This window comes from Camelina sativa, chromosome 7 (genome assembly GCF_030686135.1).
Source record: "Camelina sativa cultivar CO46 ecotype springtype chromosome 7, ASM3068613v1".
NCBI lineage: Eukaryota > Viridiplantae > Streptophyta > Magnoliopsida > Brassicales > Brassicaceae > Camelina > Camelina sativa.
The window spans coordinates 25,131,893-25,154,996 of NC_141886.1; the positions used below are offsets into that span (position 1 = coordinate 25,131,893).

At 36.0% G+C, this 23,104-nt stretch overlaps 5 protein-coding genes and 3 pseudogenes across 8 annotated transcripts; 2 read left to right on the forward strand and 6 right to left on the reverse strand.

Moving 5' to 3' along the window:
- Nucleotides 1-36: 36 nt before the first annotated feature.
- On the reverse strand, nt 37-21,614 carry LOC104702114 (large ribosomal subunit protein eL6x). Of its 2 annotated transcripts, XM_087459277.1 has the most exons (5): nt 21,591-21,614; nt 1,214-1,593; nt 808-914; nt 493-674; nt 37-398 (listed from the first exon to the last, which is right to left on the reverse strand). In XM_087459277.1, exons 2-5 carry the CDS (start codon nt 1,468-1,470, stop codon nt 243-245), a joined length of 702 nt encoding a protein of 233 aa, XP_087315403.1. In that variant the 5' UTR covers nt 1,471-1,593; nt 21,591-21,614; the 3' UTR covers nt 37-242. The 2 variants fall into 2 exon arrangements, with proteins under 2 accessions (XP_087315403.1, XP_010416240.1); XM_010417938.3 differs by lacking the exon at nt 21,591-21,614 and having other exon boundaries at nt 1,214-1,749.
- Nucleotides 2,031-3,442, reverse strand: LOC104702115 (peptidyl-prolyl cis-trans isomerase CYP26-2, chloroplastic). Its single transcript, XM_010417939.3, has 3 exons — nt 3,000-3,442; nt 2,345-2,919; nt 2,031-2,248 (listed from the first exon to the last, which is right to left on the reverse strand). Exons 1-3 carry the CDS (start codon nt 3,282-3,284, stop codon nt 2,134-2,136), a joined length of 975 nt encoding a protein of 324 aa, XP_010416241.2. The 5' UTR covers nt 3,285-3,442; the 3' UTR covers nt 2,031-2,133.
- Nucleotides 5,655-7,538, forward strand: LOC104702116 (transcription factor MYB122-like). The gene is made up of 3 exons (XM_010417940.3): nt 5,655-6,007; nt 6,112-6,241; nt 6,622-7,538. The coding sequence occupies exons 1-3, from the start codon at nt 5,875-5,877 to the stop codon at nt 7,301-7,303; spliced, it is 945 nt and encodes a 314-aa protein (XP_010416242.2). The 5' UTR covers nt 5,655-5,874; the 3' UTR covers nt 7,304-7,538.
- Nucleotides 9,314-10,700, forward strand: LOC104702118 (cytosolic sulfotransferase 18). The gene has a single exon (XM_010417941.3). It carries the CDS (start codon nt 9,459-9,461, stop codon nt 10,494-10,496), a length of 1,038 nt encoding a protein of 345 aa, XP_010416243.1. The 5' UTR covers nt 9,314-9,458; the 3' UTR covers nt 10,497-10,700.
- Nucleotides 10,745-12,147, reverse strand: LOC104704865 (cytosolic sulfotransferase 16 pseudogene; annotated as a pseudogene). Its single transcript, XR_015562347.1, has one exon. The product of XR_015562347.1 is annotated as a cytosolic sulfotransferase 16 pseudogene (transcript).
- Nucleotides 15,258-16,355, reverse strand: LOC147941664 (protein argonaute 2 pseudogene; annotated as a pseudogene). The gene is made up of 2 exons (XR_015562348.1): nt 16,223-16,355; nt 15,258-16,059 (listed from the first exon to the last, which is right to left on the reverse strand). The product of XR_015562348.1 is annotated as a protein argonaute 2 pseudogene (transcript).
- On the reverse strand, nt 15,326-15,694 carry LOC147941665 (protein argonaute 2 pseudogene; annotated as a pseudogene).
- On the reverse strand, nt 16,981-18,934 carry LOC104702119 (cytochrome P450 78A5-like). Its single transcript, XM_010417942.3, has 2 exons — nt 17,863-18,934; nt 16,981-17,774 (listed from the first exon to the last, which is right to left on the reverse strand). The coding sequence occupies exons 1-2, from the start codon at nt 18,865-18,867 to the stop codon at nt 17,163-17,165; spliced, it is 1,617 nt and encodes a 538-aa protein (XP_010416244.1). The 5' UTR covers nt 18,868-18,934; the 3' UTR covers nt 16,981-17,162.
- Nucleotides 21,615-23,104: the final 1,490 nt, after the last annotated feature.

Below are 23,104 nucleotides of genomic sequence, written 5' to 3' on the forward strand. Positions count from 1 at the left end.
ACTTCCACTTTCAACATGTTTGAACCTTCACTAGAATCATTTGAATTGAATTCCATTGCTTAAGATCTCACACGGTCAAAAACAAGATTGATAAATTATCCATATGTAGAACAGAAATCCACAAAGCAGCAGCCAAAATTTGATGTCTCTGGTCAGTGGACAAGAACAGAACCAACCATTTGGAGTGTAAAACTTGAGGAGACAGATACTCTAATAGAAACCTTAAGAAAAGGTTATGAAATCTAGAAAACAAGCTCATGGGGCTTCATTCCTTGTTTCAACGAAAACCTTGCTCCAAGGTAAGCCTTCAACTCAGGAACTGCCTCAATGGCTTTGATCAAAGCTGCATCCACGGCTTTCTGGTCATCTTTCTTCCCTTGTGGAATCTCCTTCTTCTCCTGTGGGATCCATAAGGTATATATGGTGGTCAAGAATAGCTTTTTAACTTGGGTAGTGTACAAACAAGATGAACAAAATGTGCATTTGAGATACCTCTTTATCAGCCTCGAAGAACTCTCCTTCTGTCTTCGTCTTTTTCTTCTCAGCAACCTTGCCAAAGTACTTATCATCAAATTTGTCGACGGTGACTCCAGAAATGTCCACCTTCGTTGAAGTGCCAATCACATAGGCTTGATTCACACGTCTCAAAGGAACACCATTGACCTTGAATGGTCCTGAATATCAACAACACAACATGAATGTCAACTCCATACAGAATACACAAAGCACGTTCAGTGAAGTGTGTGTTCCTCATTTTGGATATAGAATGTTGGCAAAATCAAGAGACAACATTAGCATCAAACTCACCAGAGACAAGGAGCAATCCAGAGGCAAGCTGCTTTAGAAAAACAACTCTCTTTCCCTTGAACCTACCAGCAAGAATAATCAACACAGTTCCTGGGGTGATGCTGGACCTGCAGTACAGTCATAAGAAGATGTAATTACAACACAACAGATTCAAGACAATGTAACAGCAAATTACATACAAATGAGACAACAAGAACGAATACACAATTCTTCCAAAAAGTCTCAGTAACTAACGATTTAAACATTACAAAACTAGCCAATGATTCCGGAAGATTCAAGGGATCAAAATGCATACAAAGCACTACTTAAGGAATCAAACGAAATAAACCAACACACATAAAAGACTATTGCATCGAGCTATATATCAGAGACCAAGACAATGGGACAGTGACATCAGCTAAAGTACCTGAGCTTGGTTGGTTTTGGCGTGCGCCTGTTGGCGAGAGGCTTCTTAACGTCTTCAGCTGGATAGAACTTTGGTGGCTTCTCCGCTGGAGCACCAACCTTAGACTTAGCGTCGTGGCGAGGGAAAACGCCTCCATTTTTGGCCTTGATTGCCCACAGACCTCTCTTGTGGTACATCTGAGACCTTGAGTATTTACCAACTCCCCTGATCAGATCAGGGTTCCTGTTGACCTTCGGTGTCCTCTGCTTCGCCGGCATGGTTTCTTACACTCTCTGTAGCAAACCCTCGAAGAGAATCAAGAAGACTTTCCGGCCGAGAAAATGGATGGGGAGGAAGTGTAAGAGGTAGAGGATAGGTCAAATTTTGAAGAGACAGAAACCCTAATTTAATTTAGGGCTAGCTTGGGCTCATGGGCTTTAGAGTAACTTTGGGCTTTTATTTTGGACCTAGACATTATAGAATTTTTATTTTTAAGCATAATAAACCGTTTATATTTGATTAAGAACATTTTGCAAGTGTCGTTGCAATGTCATTACATTGATTCTTCTGTTAACAAAAGAGATAGATAAGAAATATCAAATATGTATAGAGTTGTATGTGGTTCCTCTCTGTGGTCGAGCTTGGAACTAACTCTTAATGAGATCGAGTCTCTGATTTATATAGTTAAGCCTCAGGCAGTTCAATTCTAATTTCTAAGGCGGATGCTCTGGCCAAAGACAAAAATTTCTTATCCCACTTATAAATTTCTCGATTGATAATGTCGTTCATCATGGCTACAACCTTTTTAAATGTGATTGCTGTCCTAAACGGGTTACTCTTGTTAAACCAGTTTTGTTGAACTTTATAAATAAAAAAAAAACATTTCTTGCATTACCCACAACAAAAAAACTCAGCAAATACAAGCATGAGCTCTCTCTCACTCATAGAGTTTGTGACTCTATCAAACCACAATTGGTGACTACAACTTTTGAATAAGGCCGATTAAAACCTCTCTCCGCCACCACGGCTCTCTTATCTCCGATCACTTTAGCCACCCTATTTCACAAAACCACAATCACAACCCTCTCAATCTCAAATAAATAAAACACACAAAAATTCAAATCCAACGGTAAAAAAAAAAAAAATGTGTACCTGAAATAAGGAGAAGAAGTGTTATCCCTAACAGTCTTCACTTCCCTAATCTTCTCCACAACTCCCATCCCTTCCAAAACCTTCCCAATCACCAACACCGAATCCTCCAGCTCCGGCGAATCAACCGCCGTTATAACAAACTCCGTTCCGTTAGGTCCCACCGCCATAACCTCTTCCTCCATCGCAAGCTTCCCATTCCTCGCCACAAGCTTCGTCTTCGGCGGCGGTATCGACGGATCCCTCACAACGATCCCAACGCTCCCCGCCTTATTCTCATTGCATATCTCTCCTCTCCTCCCTCTCTCCCACTCTTCGATCAAGTTCTGCAGAGTCCCAACCGCGGCTGTGGCTCGCTCGGCGTCAACGCCGTACGATCTGATCCCGCCGTGCTGAACGTATCCTGGCATGATCTTCACGAACTCTTTTCTCCGGTAACTTATCCCTGCTTTCCCGCTTACGATGCTGATGAATCTAGCTGTTCCCGCCGGCACATCGTCTCCGTATAATCCGATTATGATCCTTCCGATTGGTTCTCCGTCGATCGATACGTCGACGAACGCTTTCGTAGTCGGAACCTGGAGAACAAATCGAATTAACCAACCATTGTCGAAGATTGAGAAATTGAAATTTGGAATCAACATTTTTTTTTTCTTACTCTGTTTCCGCAATTTGTGGGATTATTAGGATTACTACTTGTTGTATCTTCAGCTTGAGCTTTGGAGAAATCGAGCAATGGCGTCAGAGTTGTTTGAGTGCTTAGGAGTAGAAGTAACGAGGATTTACTTAGATTCCGGCGCGATAGTTTGCAGTCTCGTTCCAAAGACGACGGAGTAGTTCCTACGGTGATATTGGTTCTCCGGCTGTTATGCGGTGGCTCTGTAGACGACGGTTGAAATTTTGCGGATAGGGACAAAAGTTTCGCATTGCGGAGCATCATCATATTTTGTATAGCTGATGATGATGAATCTGATTGTTAATAATAACGTCATTGGTGGAGAGGTAGTGAACTTGAGATTTCGTGGATAAGGAATTGAAAGTGAGCCTTATATATATATATATCACACAAACGTAACCCACTCGGATTGATCACGCTTCCATCTATTTATTATTCTTTTTAAACGAAGGCCCAAGCCCAAACCCAAACATAGTGTTACATACTCTGGTCAACCAAGTAAGAGACCCAGCTTACCTCACAATGGCGATCACTTGGAAGACATAATAAGGTGTTTTAGTTGTCAAAACTCAAAAGAGTTTGGTAGCTTTGGCATCACTTGCATTGTTGCATCTATCTATTCCTTTTGTAATTTTCTTTTAAAAAAAACAAAACTGAAGTTGTTTTGGTTGTGTTTTATTTTTATTGACAAATAAGCTTTGGTATTTTGCTTACTAGTAGTACTCGTCTACTACTACTACTAACTAATCCCTCACGGAAATTGCCAAAATAATAATTTTTTAATCTAGTCAACTTTTTCGCTTGCATCTGATGGATGGGGTTGTAGGCTTGTCGCCCCCGCAAAGGTTAAACCAAAATAGTATTTACAAAACAAAATATATATATATATATATGATCAGTGGCTTAATTATGTGAGAAAAAAAGAAGAGATAATATATACCAAGTTCGAGCATGTTTTAAGAGAGGAGTCCATCTAGTTTTCTTTTTAATTAAGTCTCCAAGGAACCAATCAGGTCGTGGATGGAATCGTAAAAAACATGTTAATTTGTTTATTACCGGTATGTTGATACTATCGTAACTTCTATCTCGGAATAGTTCTTGCCTTCTGTAGTGACACTTTGGGCTGCAAGTCTGTATTGTATAATGAATGATAATGAAGAATAGTACCGTATTTCAGAGTTGCACTGCCAAAAGATGCTCTTTAACTAAATAAATATCTTCAATTCAGTAAGCAAATAGTGAGTTCTTAGTCTAACAATGGAAAATTATAAAGTAGAAAATTTCTACCAATTCCTTTCTTTCTTTTTTCTGTCAAAGTTATACTAATTCTTTTATTTCCATTTTTGTGGGTATTTGATTCAGATAAATGATGTCTAGGTCCAGTGTTTGAGCGACCAAATTGTAGGTTTATTTTTATTTATTTCATCAAATGCAAACGACCGTATTGTTGATGAGTTTATCACTTTCCTCGAATTTTCAGTTTTCGTAGTCGATGCCACCAAGTGTGTTTGAAAACCGCTTTGTATTTCTTACTGTTATTTTATTTGGTTTTGTCGTGAACTGCATTATAGTGTTTATTTTGCTTGTCTTCTTCGTTAGAATAGTCTCGCGCGCACTCCATCTTTTACAGTTGATTTTTATTCCGACAATAACACGTTACACGCACTCTTGTTCGCTTGGGATATTATATTTTTTGTTAGATTTTCTTATTGTAAATCTCGAGGTCAGTTTTTTTTAATGTTTTTCACGCCTCGTGAGATATGACTTTTGACAAATTTTAACCGTGATTATTAAACCATACTCGGATGACTGAATCCTTTATTTGTCCGGAAGATTGTCTAAAGAGTGATGACATATGAGGAACATTCAACGCAAAGAAAAATATGAAAGTAAAGTATAAAGTATTGTACATTCACTTCACAGTGTTCATCATCCAGTACACTACTAGCTTTTGTCAATCACGTATATATGACCTCTAAATTATGACGTTAACGTCAGATATTTATCGATCTCTTTTTGACAATAGATATTTAGGATATTTATGGACCATTTTGTCACTTAAACCAGATTTTTTTTATATTGTTTTAAACTTTCTATGCAAAAATTAAATGTATTTAATATTTTTGGGTTACTATATTTTATAGTGTGTTTTCTTATTAGCTAAACTAGTTGTAATTAGTAATGGTTTTATGTATAAGAAGTACATTAAATGGTATATTATCTGTGATTTTTTAATTTGCAAAAATCTTAAGCTACAAAGAAATTGAAATAAAAGGAGTATTGAATAAATTTAGGTCAATTAGTCTTGTTGAGAATAGTACTACGGAATACTACTAAATTTTAAAACCAAGATAGAGGCAAGAATTGTCCATCTGATTTAATGCTAGTGATTAAATTTGTCTGTTCAAATTTCTGGATATTATAATTATAAATGGTGTTTTAAGTTAGAAAGGACCAAAAAAAAATGGCAAACAAAGAAATTTAAAGATACGTAAAGAAACATCCATCTCAATTCTTTGTTCCACTTAATAATCCACGTGTCGATCACTTTCAACAACGCCGTCGGCTGCACACGAGCCACGCACGCGGCCCGCTTAATCGTTACTATAAAAACTGTCCATCCCCAAGTGAGAAAACATACAAAAAGCTCTCTTATCTCTGTTTTGTTCGTCTTCATCTCAATTCTCAAACACACAAAATATAAGAAACTGTTAAAGAGCAAAAACACACAGCAATTAAGCGTGTTTGTATAATACATCCACAAGCACAAAACAATAAATTCTCCTGCTCTCTTTTTCCTCCCAGGCGACTCTAGCTTCTATTATCACATTCAAGAATCAAGAATCAAGAATCAAGAATGGTACGGACTCCCTGTTGTAGAGCAGTAGGGTTGAAGAAAGGAGTATGGACTCAAGAAGAAGACCAAAAGCTCATCGCCCATGTTCAACGACACGGTGAAGGAGGATGGAGAACCCTTCCTGATAAAGCTGGTATGTAACCCATTTGGCTATTTCCAGGATCAGCTTATCTTTGCATTACTATACTGTTTTAATATTAATAATTAATGTTTTCATCATTATAAATAACATTATAGGACTCAAAAGATGTGGCAAAAGCTGCAGACTGAGATGGGCGAATTACCTAAGACCTGACATTAAGCGTGGAGATTTTAGCCAAGATGAGGAAGATTCCATGATCAGCCTCCATGCAATACATGGCAACAAGTAAGTTAAAAAAAAAAAAAAAAAAAAAAAAAAAAAAAAAAAAAAACTCTAGTTACTATCGGCATTTTTAGGGACAACAATATAGGGTCAAATATTTCAAACCAATATATATGTATTTCAGTGTTTGTAAACTTCGTATTTATGGTTCGATACAATCTTTTCTATATCCTAGTTTCATTTGCTCAAACAGATGAACAAAATAAACAATCTTTTTTCGTAACTATAATATTTGATTGAAAAATAATTTAACTAAAAAATATAAGGTAGAATAATAATAATAACAATCGTCCCTTGATGATCCTATCAAAATGTGTGAGATGCGATAACGACGATTTGCGTATACACATATTTGCTAATAAAGAATATGTTTTACTGACCAGATGGTCGGCCATAGCTCGTAGGTTACCAGGAAGAACAGACAATGAGATCAAGAACCATTGGAACACTCACATCAAGAAACGTCTGGTCAAGAAAGGTATCGATCCGTTGACCCACAAACCCCTTCTCGATGGTGCCGATAAATCATCTGACCATCCCGAGACGCCACAGGAGAAAAGCAGCGTTCATCAGGAAGAAGATGATCGTAAGTCAAAAGACAACAAGTCATCATCAAGATCATCAGCTCGGTTCTTAAACAGAGTAGCTAACAGATTTGGTCAGAGAATCAACCAGAGTGTTCTGTCTGACATTATCGGAAGTGGTAGCTTACCTACTAGTCACACTACTCCTACTATAAGTGCTTCCGAATGTGAAAGGTCAACGAGTTCTTCGTCCACACCAACCTCTTCGAATATCCTCACTGACCAAAGCATAAATGTTGATGCAACATCTTTGTCCTCTTCCACGTACTCTGACTCCTCCGATATCTTCTTGTATGACGATATCTTCAGTGACATTGAAGATATGACGATATTTTCATCAAGATTTTCGAGTAATGTTGTATCTCACGATGGTGAAGAGTTCTTGATGTTGGATGGGTCTTGTTTGGAGAACACATCGCTCATGAGGGAACTTACAATGATTGTTCAAGATAATAAAATGGAGACGACGTCGGTCTACTGATAGCCACGTTCAATGAAGTTGATGACTCCTTAAGGGATACACAACTATTTTTGGATGAGCAAAGAAAATGTCGAGAAATTAGTTTCATATATGATGATGATGATGAAAATTTTGGCAAGTAAATCAATTAGAGATTTAGAGTTTGATTTGCTTTGTTTTCTTAGATTCAATTCAACCTTTGCTTTGTATAATATAAAATTTGGTTGAACACAATAACTTAGGTAGGATTTGCTTACTTGCACGGTACCATTGTTCGTTTTCGGGGGCTATGCTAAACCTATCCGTGCAAAGAGAAAAATAAAAGCCTATCCTTGCATGCTGTGAGAAAGTGAAACGCAACGTTAAATAACTACGTTGAACTATTGAATGCAAATGGAATGTGGTACTTAATTATCCTCCATGAGGTTGATGTTATGATTTCACATTATATATAAATATATAACATACAGGAAAAGTTTTTCCGAACTGATTGGTTTAATTTGATCAATTAGTTTTTTGTTTGATCATGTATTCAGTACAATACTACGTACTTTTCTTAGGGGGTATCATACTGTAATGCGTGCTTAGCTTAAGCAATCTCCTATATATCTTTGTTTCTGTTCTTACCAATGATCGTTTGTTATGCCCCCAAACAACTATTTATGGTACATATATAGGTTATTATACATCTCTCAAATCTTTTGTATAAATTTTTAAGACTGTTAGAAGAAAATCTTTCATTAGATATATAGATCTGATAATCGAAAACGAACTTGTTTCTAAGAGATACAGTCTATGTTCTACTGAACTATCATACATGTAAATAACCGAAAGAGTTCGGATTTAAGAAGAAAATAACATGTTGCTTGTTGCACATGTGGGTGAAGATTGAAGCTGATCACAAATTGTTGAAGAAAAGTCGAAGCAGTCTATGGCAATAGTCAGTGGACACGTGTGTGTGTGAGTGTGTCTCTCTTGACTTTTCACTTATCCATGCCGTAATTTTGTTCTTTTCTGTGAAAAATCATGACGCAACGTAATTTTAAAATTTTCCATCTTAAGATATGTAAAATAATGGACTCAACGTTTGTATAATTAATTATTTCATAAAATAACTTTCAACATTGGCTTCTTTCCACTTGACATGTCACATTTTATGGGCTTATAAAAAGCTAATTAATAAAAACATACAGAAAAAAAAAATACTAATTTTACATATACGCTTTCCTAAAGTTGTGATTGATTCCATTCCTCGTTCAAACTCGAGTTCAAACAGTAATCAATCATAATGAAATATTATAAACTAATAAGTGTATACATAATAAAATAAGTGTATACATAATAAACAAAGTGATTTTGCTTTTTGAAAGTGAAATCACCATCAAATGTTCTATGCTACTCTGAACCTTCCTCAACATAATGAGTCTACTTCTTCATTGTATCTTTTTGTCGCAGTTGATTATTTACCAGCCAACAAAGTTGTCTACTCAAACTCACAAGAGCCGGTAAAGTAGAGATTTCAATATGGACTGTAAGCAGCTTTGTTCATATACTGATATCGTTTAATTATTCCGCTTTATTAAAATAGTTAATTATGCGCACAAGTTTAACGAAACTGAGTAACTGACTAACCGAAAACTCTATATGATACAAAATGGATTTGTCTATATGGTGGACCTAACGTGTTGCAAGCAAATCAATTTGTATAATAGCATAATATATGTTATGGTCTCACCAAGCCACACGCCTCATGTCTTGGGCTTATGTTTTGTGATATAAACACCAATAATAGGATGAAACCATTGCTAAATCATGCAATAGATAAGTATGAACCTTGTGGGACAGGTATTTAAACATGAGAAACTGTTATTTGCAAGATTACATCACAGCTTATGACACTTAAATAGATTAAGTTGATAAGAAAGTAAATATCACATATACTTTAAGCAGGCTGTTAATTATATACTCTTTTGAGTGTTTTTTTTTTCTTCTACTTTAAGCATGTGCGCACCAAACCAACAACCTGCAATCACATAATAACACGTGGGTAAAAAATAGCTTTCATTACTAAAGCCAATCTGATCTTTGGTCCAAACACAGACCATCATCACTCTTATCTCACACAGAAGACAGAACTCAGCAACAAGGTTTTTGAAATCATCTTTCTGTATCCCCGATGGAATCAGAAACCCTAACCGCCGTGGCGACCGTACCGAACCATGAAGAGACCAAGATAGAATCAACAGAGTTCGAGAAGAATCAGCAACGGTACCAAGACCTAATCTCCACGTTTCCTCACGAGAAAGGCTGGAGAGTGAAAGAGCCCCTCATCGAGTATGGTGGTTACTGGTGGCTACAGCCTCTCCTAGAAGGTTGTATACACGCTCAAGAGTTCTTTCAAGCGCGACCAGGTGACTTCCTCATCTGTAGCTACCCAAAGACAGGTACCACTTGGCTCAAAGCCTTGACTTTCGCCATCGCCAACCGATCCCGCTTCGACGATTCCTCCAACCCTCTCCTGAAACGTAACCCTCACGAGTTTGTTCCTTACATTGAGATCGACTTCCCTTTCTTCCCTGACGTAGATGTTCTCAAAGACAAAGGCAACACTCTGTTTTCAACTCATGTCCCATACGAGTTGTTACCTGAGTCGGTTGTGAAATCGGGTTGTAAGATGGTTTACATCTGGAGAGAGCCAAAGGACACTTTCATCTCCATGTGGACTTTCATTCACAAGGACAGGACAGATCTTGGACCTGTCAGCAATCTTGAGGAGTCTTTTGATATGTACTGTCGTGGTCTGTGTGCGTACGGTCCTTACCTTGATCATGTCCTGGCGTATTGGAAAGCTTACCAACAACATCCAGATCGGATTTTGTTCCTCAACTACGAGACTATGAGAGCTGATCCTTTGCCTTACGTGAAGAGTCTGGCTGAGTTTATGGGTTATGGATTCACTGCTGAGGAAGAGGAGAATGGTGTTGTTGAGAAAGTTGTGAGTCTTTGCAGCTTCGAGACATTGAAGAATCTTGAAGCTAACAAAGGAGAGAAAGACAGAGAGGATCGTCCTGGCGTTTATGCGAATAGCGCGTATTTCAGGAAAGGAAAGGTGGGAGATTGGACTAATTATCTGACTCCAGAGATGGCAGCTCGTATCGATGGCATAATGGAAGCGAAATTTAAGGGCACCGGTTTGCTTGAACATGGTAAATAAGGGGTTCTTGTTCCGAACAATGACTGATCTTTTACATGCTTTGTTCACAGCAGAAGTTTGCTTTTGAGTCTATAATCTAATAAGTTATGTATTGAGAGAATAAACGTTGTTCTGCTTTTATCAAATTGTACTGTTTCTAGAAAAATAATTGGCTTTGTAGTACCATTATTTATCATCATTCTAGAGTCAGCTGTTATCTTACAATCTATATTTCTTCATGATCATAGAACTCAGCATTTAGGATCATATATTGAAGGATTTTTCTCTTGTTATTTAAAAGATGATACAAACAACAATGAGAACACATAACCAAACAGAGCAAAACAGAGCATCCTCTGTTCCCTTGCACCATATAACAAAAGGACTAGAAGGAAATCAAAGGTAACACAGTCAGTCATCATGTTGAAGCAAGCCAGTATATTTGAACTTCTCCTCAACCAAACCATCGATACGAGCAGCCATCTCCGGAGTAAGATAGTTCGCCCAATCTCCGACCTTTCCTTTCCTAAAATACGCGCTATTCGCATAAACAGCAGGACGATCCTCTCTTTCTTTATCTCCTTTGTTAGCTTCAAGATTCTTCAACGTCTCAAAGCTACAAAGTTTCACCACTTTCTCAGCAACACCTTTCTCCTCTTCCTCAGCAGTGAATCCATAACCCATAAACTCAGCCAACCTCTTTACAAACGGCAGAGGGTTAGCTCTCATGGTCTCGTACCTAAGGAACAAAATCCTCTCTGGATTCTCTTGGTAAGCTTTCCAATAACCTAAAACATGGTCCAGATAAGGACCGTACACAGATAAACCTTTACAAAACATATCAAAGCTCTCCTCAAGACTCGCTAATTGACCTTCTTGAGACTTCTCCTTGTGTAAGAATGTCCACATGGAGATGAAAGTGTCTTTTGGGTCTCTCCATATGTAAACCATTTTACAACCCGAGTTCACAATGGAGTCGGGTAACGACCCGTTTGGGATATGAGTTGAGAAAAGCGGGTTCTTTCTGTCCTGAAGAACATCAACGGTTGGGTAAAACGCGAAGTCGATCTCAACGTAAGGCACGAACTCGTGAGGGTTACGTTTGAGAAGCGGGTTCGTAGCGTCGTCGAAACGAGAGCGGTTCACGATTGCGTAAGTTAAGGCTTTGAGCCAAGTCGTACCGGTTTTTGGGTAGCTACAGACGAGGAAATCAGTGGGTCGTTCTTCGAAATGGTCTTTAGCGTGAAAAAGACCTTCGAGGAGACATTCTTGCCACCAGTGTCCACCATATTGTGTTAAGATCTCATCGGGTCTCCAGCCTTTGCTCTTTGGAAGTGTAGCGATGAGAGCTTGGTACTTCTTCTGTGTTTTTTCGAACTCTGTGAGTTCAGCTTGGGATCCGTTCTGGGTCGTCTTTGATTCCATAGCGGATGAGCTGGAGTTATAGAACTAGAGAGAGGATAATTTGGGAACCTTTGTTAAGTGTTGTAGAAGATGTACTGAGATTCTTGCGAGATGAGAAAAAGGGTTTTATAATAGAAGGGAAGATTTAGGTAGGTGATGATGACGGCTCGATACGGGTCAACATCAGTTGAATTAAAATTATGGGATTTAGTTGTTTATTAAAAAGTATAAAATTCTGTTGCAAGGTATTATAGTGAAAACTTTATATAACACTATGTATTCATTAAAGTAGATTGTATAAATACTTTTGCAAGGAGAGAAAAATTGGTTGTTGTTGGTACTAAAAAGGTCACGTTTTAGAAATGGAAGTTAGCAGGTACAGAGGCTTAGGTTGGTCCGGCTCCGGAGCAGGTGGAGAGGTTTGTTGGTCTAATTCCCTATCCATTAATACTAAATGTATAACTCTTAATTATTTTTTATTTTTATTTTTTTTTGTAGTATTTTTGAGAAAAAGAATCTTTTATGGTATTTTAGAAAAAATCTTAAAACTGTGGTATTTTGAGGATTTTCTCTTTAGTTTTTTGGGACTATTTAAATTTACCTTTAGTTTTCATTTTATGTTTTCTTCTAATTTTCAAGATAGGATTAAAAAAATTTGAGAAAATAATAACTTAATGAATTTTTGATTAATTTATAATAATGTTAGTATAATTTTATTTAAAATTAGTTAGGCATGTAATAAAATAATTATGCACGAGATTACAATTATGGAACAAATTTATATAAGAGATAATGTTAGTTTTTCATTTTTCTTGGCTAATTATGTTTTATTAATGATTAATTATTTTTAATACTAAGTAAGTTATTAATTCTATATAATGCACATATTATTTTGTTATGAAAGTACATATTGAAAATGAGTGCATAGTATACTGATTTTATATGATATAAAAAAAAGTTAATTGTATAGTAAGAGAGAATGTAAATTTTTCTGTTTTACTATACCATGTAAAATCAGCTTAATTTCAACAATTTATTATCAGTCTTCGACACATCTCAATTATTACTGATGATAATTGGTTAAAATTAAACCGATTTTTATATAATATTAGTATGATTGACATCAGAGTCAAAGTATGACGTTGAGGGTGACATTCTTTACGAAAAATCAAACTTCTCTGATCTAAATAATTCAGATGACGTGATACAAGAAAAATTGTAAATCGAAAAAGATTCGTGGCGGTAATAGCATTAATTATATATATATATATATATATTTTATTCATTCAAATAATTTTATATTTATTTAATAGTAATTTATTTTGTGTAACACATTTGTTTATCAAGTGTGAATTTTTAAGAAGAAAAATATTTGTCCAAATTTTTAATATCTTACTTGCTTACTTCAGATCTATATTGGATCTGAAAATACTTACAACATATAATGATTTCAAATTCCACATCAAAGATTTCAACTTTTTGTTTCATATGAGTTTTGATTTTTTTGGTTAGTCCGATTAGGAATCTTTCGTTTAGTATAAATTTTAGCATTATTGAACATATAAAATGATTGAATAGAAGTTACACATCTAGTGATAATAAAAATAAAAAAGGTTTGTCAGTATCTTAGTGCACTTCAAAACTAAAGCAATGCAACAATTTTTGTTAAAAAAAAGCTATTAATTCACTTGATTACAAATTTACAACTCAGAACGAGTGGCGGTTAAAAGTCATTATCATTATTAAACCACCATCATAAGCACAACATTTCTTACTCATTCATCTCTTCATTTGTTTGGTTGATTATGTACATATTGTACCCCAATTGGTTTGTATTAATTAGGTGCATAGGGAAAAAATAATATGGAAAAGTAATTATGAATTTTTTTTTCAACTAAACATTAATAAAAAAATAATTTTTTTTTAGAAATTAACGATTTGGAACGCCGAACAAGACAATATGCTTTCAAATTTGACGAGCGTAGGATCTTAAGAATGGGAAGGAAACTCAGAGCAAATTGAATTCATCTAGCATGTTAGAAAAATGTTGGTCAATCTTTAAAGATTTGCACCATCGCGTCTAGCTAGCTCTGCACAATCCAACTCGAAATTTTGACAAATAACTCCATCATAAAATATATTCTTCAGGGCTTATATCATATCTCAAAAAATAAAATTCAAACTAAGAAAAATACTTGGATATATCAAGAAGTTTCACTATTAGTCTATTATATATATATTGCCGTACGTGAATTTCCGAGCAGGTTATCTTGCTCACTATGTTTGGGATAAAACTGCAATATAGAAAGATATAGAATATTGGGAATTTCTAGATTCTCATGAAAGAAAATGGGTAGAAGGGGGTTTTGGTTGTCTATCTCGTTGCAAGAATTATTAAAACAAGTAATTGAGTTTGAAGGTAACTAATTAATTATGTGGATATATTATTTTTCCTTCATTGTTCTTGTTTTTATCGGTTTAATCGAAACTAATCCGCTATTTTGATCGATTACATAAATGAAGTTTTTTTCATTTTGTTTATCTTTCAGGTGTGACGTCTTTTTACGAAATCTCTATATAAAGTCTTTTAATCTTTCATTGTGCAACATTGATTGCTTGACTTAGTTGAGATGATGGATTGAACTAGATTGTGCTTGAAATGATATGTGAGAGAAAACTGTGTCTAATAATTTTGTTTAACCCAAAAAAATTACATCATATTGCCATCTTTTTCTCTTTGGTGGGAGTAAGCTTTTGATTATATATATGTCTGACCCCATGCGCGCATATACGGTTACTTGAAGGCTTGAAGCTATCAACAAATTTATTTATATTGGTCATTTGTTATTGGAACAAAAAAAAAAAAAACTAAATGTCTACCAAGTTATCAGTCTTTAAAATTATAAAACTATCATAGAATAACTAGTATATACAAAATACAATACATTCGTGTTTTAATGAAATAAAAGGGTCACGATCTCAATTGAAGAAAAAACATGTCACTTTATACTGGTACTAGAATAGTACTCGCGCTACGTCGCGGGAGAATTTTTGTGGTTTTTTTTTCAAATTTAAATTTTTTTGTGTCTTTTTTGTTTTAATTTTTTTTACTTGTTCTTTTGTGTTTTTTTTTGTATATTTGTGTTGGATTTTGTATAGTGTTATAGTTGTTTTAATTGTTTACGATGTATTGGAGTTTGTTTATTTTGTTATGTTGTTATTTTTACTTTATGTTGGTTGTTGGTTTGTTTATGTATTGATATATTCTATTGTTTATATTTAATTTTACTCTAGCATTGATTAGTTGGTTTATTTAAAAAGTATTCGAACATAATAGAAATAAAAAGTCCATTGTGTGTCGGTCCAATTTAGGAGGCCTTTTTTATTTTGTTTAACCGTGATGTTTATTTATGGTTCAATTCCCTATCACGCCTACAATTCCTGAACTAACGCATATCAGACCAGTTAAAGTACAACTTCAAGTACTCGATAACTAACATTGCTTTGTGAAACGCCAACACGGAGTAGTCCAAGCTCAATGATAAACCTTGTGCCGTGGGCTTCAGAGTATGACGATACCCTCTTGTAGCTGCAATCCCGAAGTGAAAGTCTTCATCAGGCTCAGTCTCACAAGTAAAAAAGCTTTTACCAACAGTGATCATACACTTCGAAGGATGCTCTTTCATCACAACATCCATCCCTTGCAATACATCACGCGGATTCAAAGACGTACTCCCTGTCATGTACTCTTTCAAGTCACGTAGCTTCAGCTTATTCACCTGCTTCATGGTAAATGTATAGCTACTACCTCTCATCTCTTCAGTTCTCGGGAACTCCGCCTTGAATGATCACGTAGGCAGTTCAGCCGCGCTGAAAATGTTCTGACCATCATAAGTAGTCATAGCAAAGGGAAACTCTTAGGGATTTTCGGTGAACACCTTGTCCCTGACTATAGCTAGTTCAAACCTTGATATCTTCTTAGTAGGATTATCTCCTTTGATTTCAACATCATAATGTCTTATGACACTATCCGGATTGAAGTTGACTCTAAAATGATTGACAAATAGATCAACACGCCGCACAACCACAACACCGCCTCTATCAGGTCGCTTCATAGGTTCTTTCCTATCAGTAGTAGACGCAACTTGTACAGTTGGTCTTGGATTCATTACTTCAGCAACTGTCAAATTAATATACAAACAACTCTTAGCTTAAACAAAAAAATCACATAAATATGTCTGATGATTCATAATTAAGTTGCAATCATTTATTATAATTGTTTTATGAAATTTTCCCCAATCTCAATTCCCAAAATTGAAGCTATGAATAAATTGAGAACATACCAGAAACGGGTTCAGAAACCACGACGGAGGTGGACGGAGAAGCCGAAGCTGGAGAAACCTGTGGCTTACGACACAAAGCTCCCCTACCGGCGCCTCCAGCATGACTTACTTGTGTCACTTGAGCCTGCGGCGGCTAAGGAGCCGCCTGTGGTCGAGGTTGCTGAAACTGAGTCCCAAGACCACTGTGACCAGACGGAGGTCCCCATTGACCCTGGCATCTGAAATCCTGTTTCTCACCATGACCTTGACCACGATTTCTGCCGTCTTGCTCTATGCCGCGACCACGACCACGATCTCCGCCACCATAACCGCGACCACGGTCTCCTCCTCCTCCGCCGTAACCACGACCTCCACCACCACCATCGCCACGACCTCTGCCGTCTCTGCCACGACCATCACCACGATCACCTCGGTAACCACCACGCTCCAATGGATTAGGATTTGATTGGATCGTAACGAGAAGACACTTTAGTGAAATAAAATAATTTGATTAAATGCATTGAAGAAGATTGGTATCACGGCGACGAAAAAAATAAATCTACCAATTGATTAAACAAAACTCTTTTGATTTGTTTTGTCCACATAAGGAAAAAAAAAAGCTGATCTGTATTAATTATTTTAATTTGATAGGTTGTTGATTTTTTATGAAGTGTCAACACCAGGTTTAATACTGAGACTGATGTGTCAGAAAAGGAAAGCAACACGTTGCACTTTTATTGTATCGATTCTTGATTAACTAACATATTTCAGAAATGGAATTTTCTTAATTTGACTTTTATATAATAAGATCCGGTACAAGTTTTAACTTTCATGACTAATTATTTCGATGTGGTGACAACAAAAGAAAGTCACTAATTAAAGACATCTCACATGGGAAATCACACAAACCCAGAGAGAGAAAGAAAGTTGCATAATTTTTTGATAGTCTATGAAACCCTATTTAGACCCTAGGGAATGCCTTGCACACGAGAGTATTCTTCATCTCCAAAGAGAGCTTCAAAGTCTCGCTCAAATCCACTTCCCCATATGAGACCCACTTAAATCTTCCTAGCAGCTGAGCTAGCCATAGCTCCACGGTGGCTAAACCCATCGACTTGCCGGGACAGACCCTACGTCCAGCACCGAAGGGCGCAAGCCGCAGATCTGACCCCATGATGGGGAAGTTATCACTTTCTTTCACACCAAGAAACCTCTCTGGTTTATACTCATGAGCTTTCGGCCAGACCTTTTCATCGTGGGTTATAGCCCACATGTTGACCATTGCCGTGGTTCCAGCGGGAATAAAGTGGGTCCCGATCTGAGTGTCGTGGATGGATAGACGAGCCCATGAGAGGAGAGGACCTGGTGGGTGCATCCTTAGGGTTTCCTTGACAATGGAACGAAGGTATGGAAGCTTGGACAGGTCTGAGTCTGAGACTTGACGTCCCGAGTCACCTATGATAGCATCTATCTCGGCCTGCGCCTTGGCTTGAATGTCAGGGTGAAGAACCATCCTCGCAAGGATCCATTCCAATAGAATCGCTACCGTGTCTGTTCCTCTAAAAATCATTTCCTATACCAAAAAACAAAGTTAACGTTTAGATTATGTTAATTACTCCTTAACGAAAGATGTATATGTATATACGTACTCGTAGTCATACCCAAAGAACGGCGATCATATCGGAGTCAGAAAGTTTGCTGTTGCCGTGCATGCCAAGTAAGACATCCACAAAGTCATCATCATAAGTGCTCTCTTCTTGATTATCACGAAGAGACCTCTTTGATTTGTGTTCGTTGATTATCTTACCAACGAAAACATTCACTTTACAGACCAAACTACGGCATCTTCTCCTCACGCCTTGTAAATCCAACCATCTCATTCCAGGGAAATGATCACTCCAGTTGAAGATTCCGAGAAGCTCATAGCCTTCGGACACCAAATGCTCCAACTCATTGCTCTCTTTGGAGTAGACAATACCGTCGTTGAAGTTGTATGTTTTACCGAAAACGCTAGACATCACGTTGTTGAGTGATCCAAAATGCAGAATCTTTTTTATCTGCACTTCTCCATAAGTTTCCATTGCGTTCTTGATCTCTTTAACCATGTTTTGTCCAATTTTTTGGCGGGATTGGCCAAAGCCGGAGATCCTCTTGGGGCTAAAGAGATGGGTAGAAGAGATTCTCCTCAGTTCTCTCCAGTAATCACCGAAGGGAGCAAACCCCATGGCTCTATAAAAGAGAAGCTCGTAAGCAGACTCTTTCACGGGTCGGTCTGCGAAAGCAGAGCTATTCAGAAGCTCTTTGGCCGTCTCCGGTTCGCTGGTTATCACAAACCGGGTCGACCCGACAGAAAACGCCATGAGAGCTTTTGCTTTGCAAGTGTCAGCAATATCAGCGAGGATTATGTGTGTCAATGCATTGTTGATGAAAGCCAAGAGGAGGCCAATGATGGAGAGACCAGACGGGCCAGGAATAGCGGCCTGACCAATTTTGGAGTCAGGTCGGGTATGGAAACGAGCTTTGTAGAGTGCCCAAGCAAAGCCACCTGGAGTCAACCAGAAAACGAAAAGGGAGATGAAGAGAAAAATGCTGAGAAAAAGCTCGAGACTCAGAAATGGAGAAGGTCCAGATCGAGAAACGAAGGAAAGGAACGTATCAATAGCCATTTTCTTGAAGAAGAAATTAGGGTTTTGCTTAAGCTAGTGAGTCAAAGAGAAGAAACTTTTTGATGATGATACGGTAGAGTGAGACTGTTTCTTTTATAATGGTCGAATATAAACTAGGGTTAGATCGATTAATGCTTGTATTTTTATTCTAGATCGGTTAATAATTATATTTTATTCAGTAAAGTTCCAGTCAGGCATATACTTTAACTAACCATGGTTAAGACTTAAGACTCTTTGGAAAGAATACAACTTGCACCGCTTATTTCGTTCATTTGAAATTGATGGGGTTGTTGCCCTTTCGTTGCATGGTTTATACATGTTTGATGTTTCGACTTGTCATGCAAATTTGAGCCATTATTGTACCTACATATTTTTTATTTTATAAGTGTACCTATATTTTTTTCATTAGAATACTCGACAACAATGGTTAGAACATAGTAATTTTCGTCAAGTTTATTACAAATAGATACTTTGATGATTCTTTCATAATTTAATATTCTTTATTGTTTGTACTAATTCCTACCTGCTGCCAGTCGATAAAATCTTACAGATACCAATAACTATGTCGGATGAAATATCAAAATATCTTTTCAGTTTTTGATTTTTAACAGTATATTTTACGCGAATTTTAAGTTACTTATCAATGATCGATTAGCACAAACCACTAACCTACATTGAATTGGTTATCCAATGTTTTCAAGAACTAATAATGATAAATCTTTTCTTATTGATTAAGCATGTAAGAAAATACTTCATAAAACTATATGTCGCGCGAATTTGTAGAAAAACATTTTCTTTTGCGTATTGAAAGTCGGTTTCCCATGACATGGTGAAAAAGGAAAATGTCTATAAACATAAACTAAAAAATAATTTGTAGGAAGCTTATATATGATAATTGATAGTTTTGTAATGTCATGTGGTCGGTTAAATTTTATAAAGAGGTTTTGACTGCAATGTGAATGAGTTATATAGGGTTGGCTACCAGTTGGACTTGGAAAAAAAAGTGAAAACTATAGGTGAACAGGCTATAAATCTAAAACTATTTTCATGTCTTGATGTACATAGTAGTATCATATATATGTCGGTGTGTTCCGAGTTCAGAGTTCCGACCATCTCATAAATCTATGAAAAAATGTAACTTAGCCATATATAGCTCACTAATTAGATGCCGCGTGTATACTATGTAAAATTGTTGAATAATACTAGCATATAGAGTTAATTAAAGACCCATAAATATGAACATATGGACGTTATTTCAACCTAGATATTCCATTGGGGAATCCACCGAAATTAATAATGAATGAAATCGTTAACCAACAAGATGGATTTGCTTCCCTTTGACCCAACAAAAAAGTCACTGTTTCCTCATTGTCTCTTAAAAACGCACATGAGTCGACAGTGTCGGTCCTTCCATGCAAACTTATTGTATATTTTAATACTAACTTGTAAAACCGGGGGATGGAGATCGGTCCTTGGACTAATTTGTATTTGGGTTGGACAATTACAGGATAAAAATGTTATATATTTTCTTAGGTCCGTTATATCGTTCATTTTGAGTAAGGGTTGTGTAATATTGTATCTTTATAGCCTTATAGGAATATAAAAATCAGTTTAGACGTTGATGAGCTAATAATCAACTAATTATTGATGAGATTATTCTAGCCTCTGATACCATACAGTCCGGCTTCAGTCAGGGTATGGTGTGGATCCATATGAAATATTGGATGGTTTATCATAGTTAAAAACTACTAGTCTACTATTTCCGTTTTTACATTTAAGTATGTTTTATCGATGGTGTTAATCTGATGAATTGCATAGCTAAGGGTTATTGAATCAAAATACTGGCCACTAATTAAACATTTATTATAGGCTTAATTGAATCATATTATTCACATATATTAGCTTGTTTGGATGATAAATATTGATATATACATAATCATCAATTACGTCACGAAACATAGTAATATGGTGGCCATGGGTGATGCAGGGTATCGACCAAACATAGCATCTGACCTCGATAACCACAAAATTGTCTCCCTTCAACATTGATACCACACACACAGAGAGTAATGTGACACATATGCCATGCAAAACTTGAAGAACGCTCCCATGTATGTATGTATATCCGATCCGTATATGTGTGTGTGTGGGTAAGGTCATAGGTTGTCTTAACTGTAGAGACAATTAAAGCTGGCTTTGTGATAATATGCTTAAGGAGAAAGCAAATGTCACACTCACACACCGCTCACAAGTCACAAGTCTTGTGGAGTCCTTTAAAAATTTAATACTAACAGAAAACCGTTGTTTTAGATACGTTGACCAAGTCAAAGATGTTCTTTGACCAACTGTCGCACCTTTGCTCGGCTTCAGTATCATTAGTCCACATTATCTACTCTTTTTTTTTTTTTTTTTAGCAACCACACGTAGCATTAATATATATAATTGTATTTAATTGTTCTCTAACAAGGTCGTTTATTGCTAATTTAGCTCTTCTACTGATATGATGCTTAATTATATACTTCTAACTAATCCAACAAAAAATATTAAATGTTAATTATAAATGCATTATTTTGTATGATTTACAATTTTCTAAAATTCTAAACTAATATTAGTATTCAATTGTTTCTCTTGAAGTTTCTATTTCATCATCAATAGCTAACAAAAGAAATTGCAGAAAAAGCATTCTTTTTTTTTTTGTGTGAAACAATTTTTTTTTCCAAAACATGAATTAAGTACATTTAAAAAAAGATTATTTTTATTTTCAAAATCCTGAAGGATTGATTTTTACAAGTCTGGCTCAGAATTGATTTTTTAAAATTTTATAGAATTTACTAAATTGGATCACTGATAGGTCTATCCCCTGTTTTAGAAATCGTTAGGCGCTAGTCGGGCGGTCGGGGTGGGCCTAGCGCCTAGCGAGAAAATCGGAGATTAAACGGGGATTAATCGGGGACTAGTTTTAGAGTTATTTTATTAAATTAATAGTAAATTAAAAATATATAGTACTAAATATATTTATGTGAAAAAAAAATATCAAAAAAAATATAAAGTTATAGTATTGTCTTTAAAACTACGATAAACACATAAAAACGTAATTTAAAAAAAAAAGTTAAAAGTTTGTACATTAGTTATTGTAAAACATCATAAACTCTTAATTTAAATATTTAAATAAAATATATATATATATATATATATATTTGATTTATATTTGGCTCCAAAAATAATCAGTATATACAAAATTAATCGGGAATTAATCAGATTAGACGGTATAATCGGATAATCGATGCTAGGCGGGGATTAGTCATTAATCGAGGCGGAGAGGGTGAGCCTAGCGATTTTACGGGGCGTAATCGGTGCTAGGCGGGGATTTTTAAAACAGGGGGCCAGCTAGTAGTATAATTACATTTGAAACAGCTCTCAACTTTTAAGAACCAAGTCATTACCGATTTACAACATACATAACTAGTACAGTAGTACTAGTAGTATCATTACAATTGAGAACATATACTACAACTGGATCACTGATAATAAGTAACATAACATAGCTAATAGTATAGAACAGCTTACAACTTTTGAGAACCAAGGCACTACAAATTTACAATTGGTCAGAAAATTCGTCATTCAGCGAAATGGAGATGAAGGCAATAGGTTTGTGTTAAGAATGGAACCAATAATGGAACTGTCAATCTCTATTTCTTAACCCAATTGATACATCGTAGAAACGTCATCTTCTATGGAGCTTTCTAGCATGTCACCAAAAACATCAATCCTCTTTCAGATGACACATGCGTCACCATTACACTCACAATACAATGCATAATGATCACAAACTGGATGACTACTAAGACCTCGAATGGTAGTACGTTTCAGGTGCGATTGCGATTCAATTGCGGGTGTGATGTGATTTAGGAGCGATGCGATTAGGTAAAACTGTGAATGGAAATCCGACTCGGGTGCGATGTGGTTATATCATATTCTTGAATGACAATGCGATTTAGATACGACTTGAGTGTGATTAGAAAATAAAATTACCAAATTAACCTTAGTTATAATGTTTTGTATTTTCAGTTTTCTTTTACATTAATTTAATTGAAAATATATGAGTAATAATAATATATACACATTTGTTGAATTAGATATATATATATATATATATATATATATATCTATTAATGATATATGTAAACCAACATCCATTCTAAAAACAAAATTATAATATATGATATTTAATATAATT

What these genes read in the sequence shown, in the direction of transcription:
- LOC104702116 (XM_010417940.3), top strand. Translation starts at nt 5,875, where the DNA reads ATGGTACGGACTCCCTGTTGTAGAGCAGTAGGGTTGAAGAAAGGAGTA. An exon ending in AACCCTTCCTGATAAAGCTG is followed by an intron (nt 6,008 to 6,111) that starts GTATGTAACCCA and finishes ATAACATTATAG; the next exon opens with GACTCAAAAGATGTGGCAAA. An exon ending in CATGCAATACATGGCAACAA is followed by an intron (nt 6,242 to 6,621) that starts GTAAGTTAAAAA and finishes TTTACTGACCAG; the next exon opens with ATGGTCGGCCATAGCTCGTA.
- LOC104702119 (XM_010417942.3), bottom strand. Translation starts at nt 18,867, where the DNA reads ATGGCTATTGATACGTTCCTTTCCTTCGTTTCTCGATCTGGACCTTCT. An exon ending in ATATGATCGCCGTTCTTTGG is followed by an intron (nt 17,775 to 17,862) that starts GTATGACTACGA and finishes TTTTTGGTATAG; the next exon opens with GAAATGATTTTTAGAGGAAC.
- LOC104702118 (XM_010417941.3), top strand. Translation starts at nt 9,459, where the DNA reads ATGGAATCAGAAACCCTAACCGCCGTGGCGACCGTACCGAACCATGAA.
- LOC104702115 (XM_010417939.3), bottom strand. Translation starts at nt 3,284, where the DNA reads ATGATGATGCTCCGCAATGCGAAACTTTTGTCCCTATCCGCAAAATTT. An exon ending in CCACAAATTGCGGAAACAGA is followed by an intron (nt 2,920 to 2,999) that starts GTAAGAAAAAAA and finishes TTTGTTCTCCAG; the next exon opens with GTTCCGACTACGAAAGCGTT. An exon ending in ACTTCTTCTCCTTATTTCAG is followed by an intron (nt 2,249 to 2,344) that starts GTACACATTTTT and finishes TTTGTGAAATAG; the next exon opens with GGTGGCTAAAGTGATCGGAG.
- LOC104702114 (XM_087459277.1), bottom strand. Translation starts at nt 1,470, where the DNA reads ATGCCGGCGAAGCAGAGGACACCGAAGGTCAACAGGAACCCTGATCTG. An exon ending in TGGATTGCTCCTTGTCTCTG is followed by an intron (nt 675 to 807) that starts GTGAGTTTGATG and finishes GTTGATATTCAG; the next exon opens with GACCATTCAAGGTCAATGGT. An exon ending in TCTTCGAGGCTGATAAAGAG is followed by an intron (nt 399 to 492) that starts GTATCTCAAATG and finishes TGGATCCCACAG; the next exon opens with GAGAAGAAGGAGATTCCACA.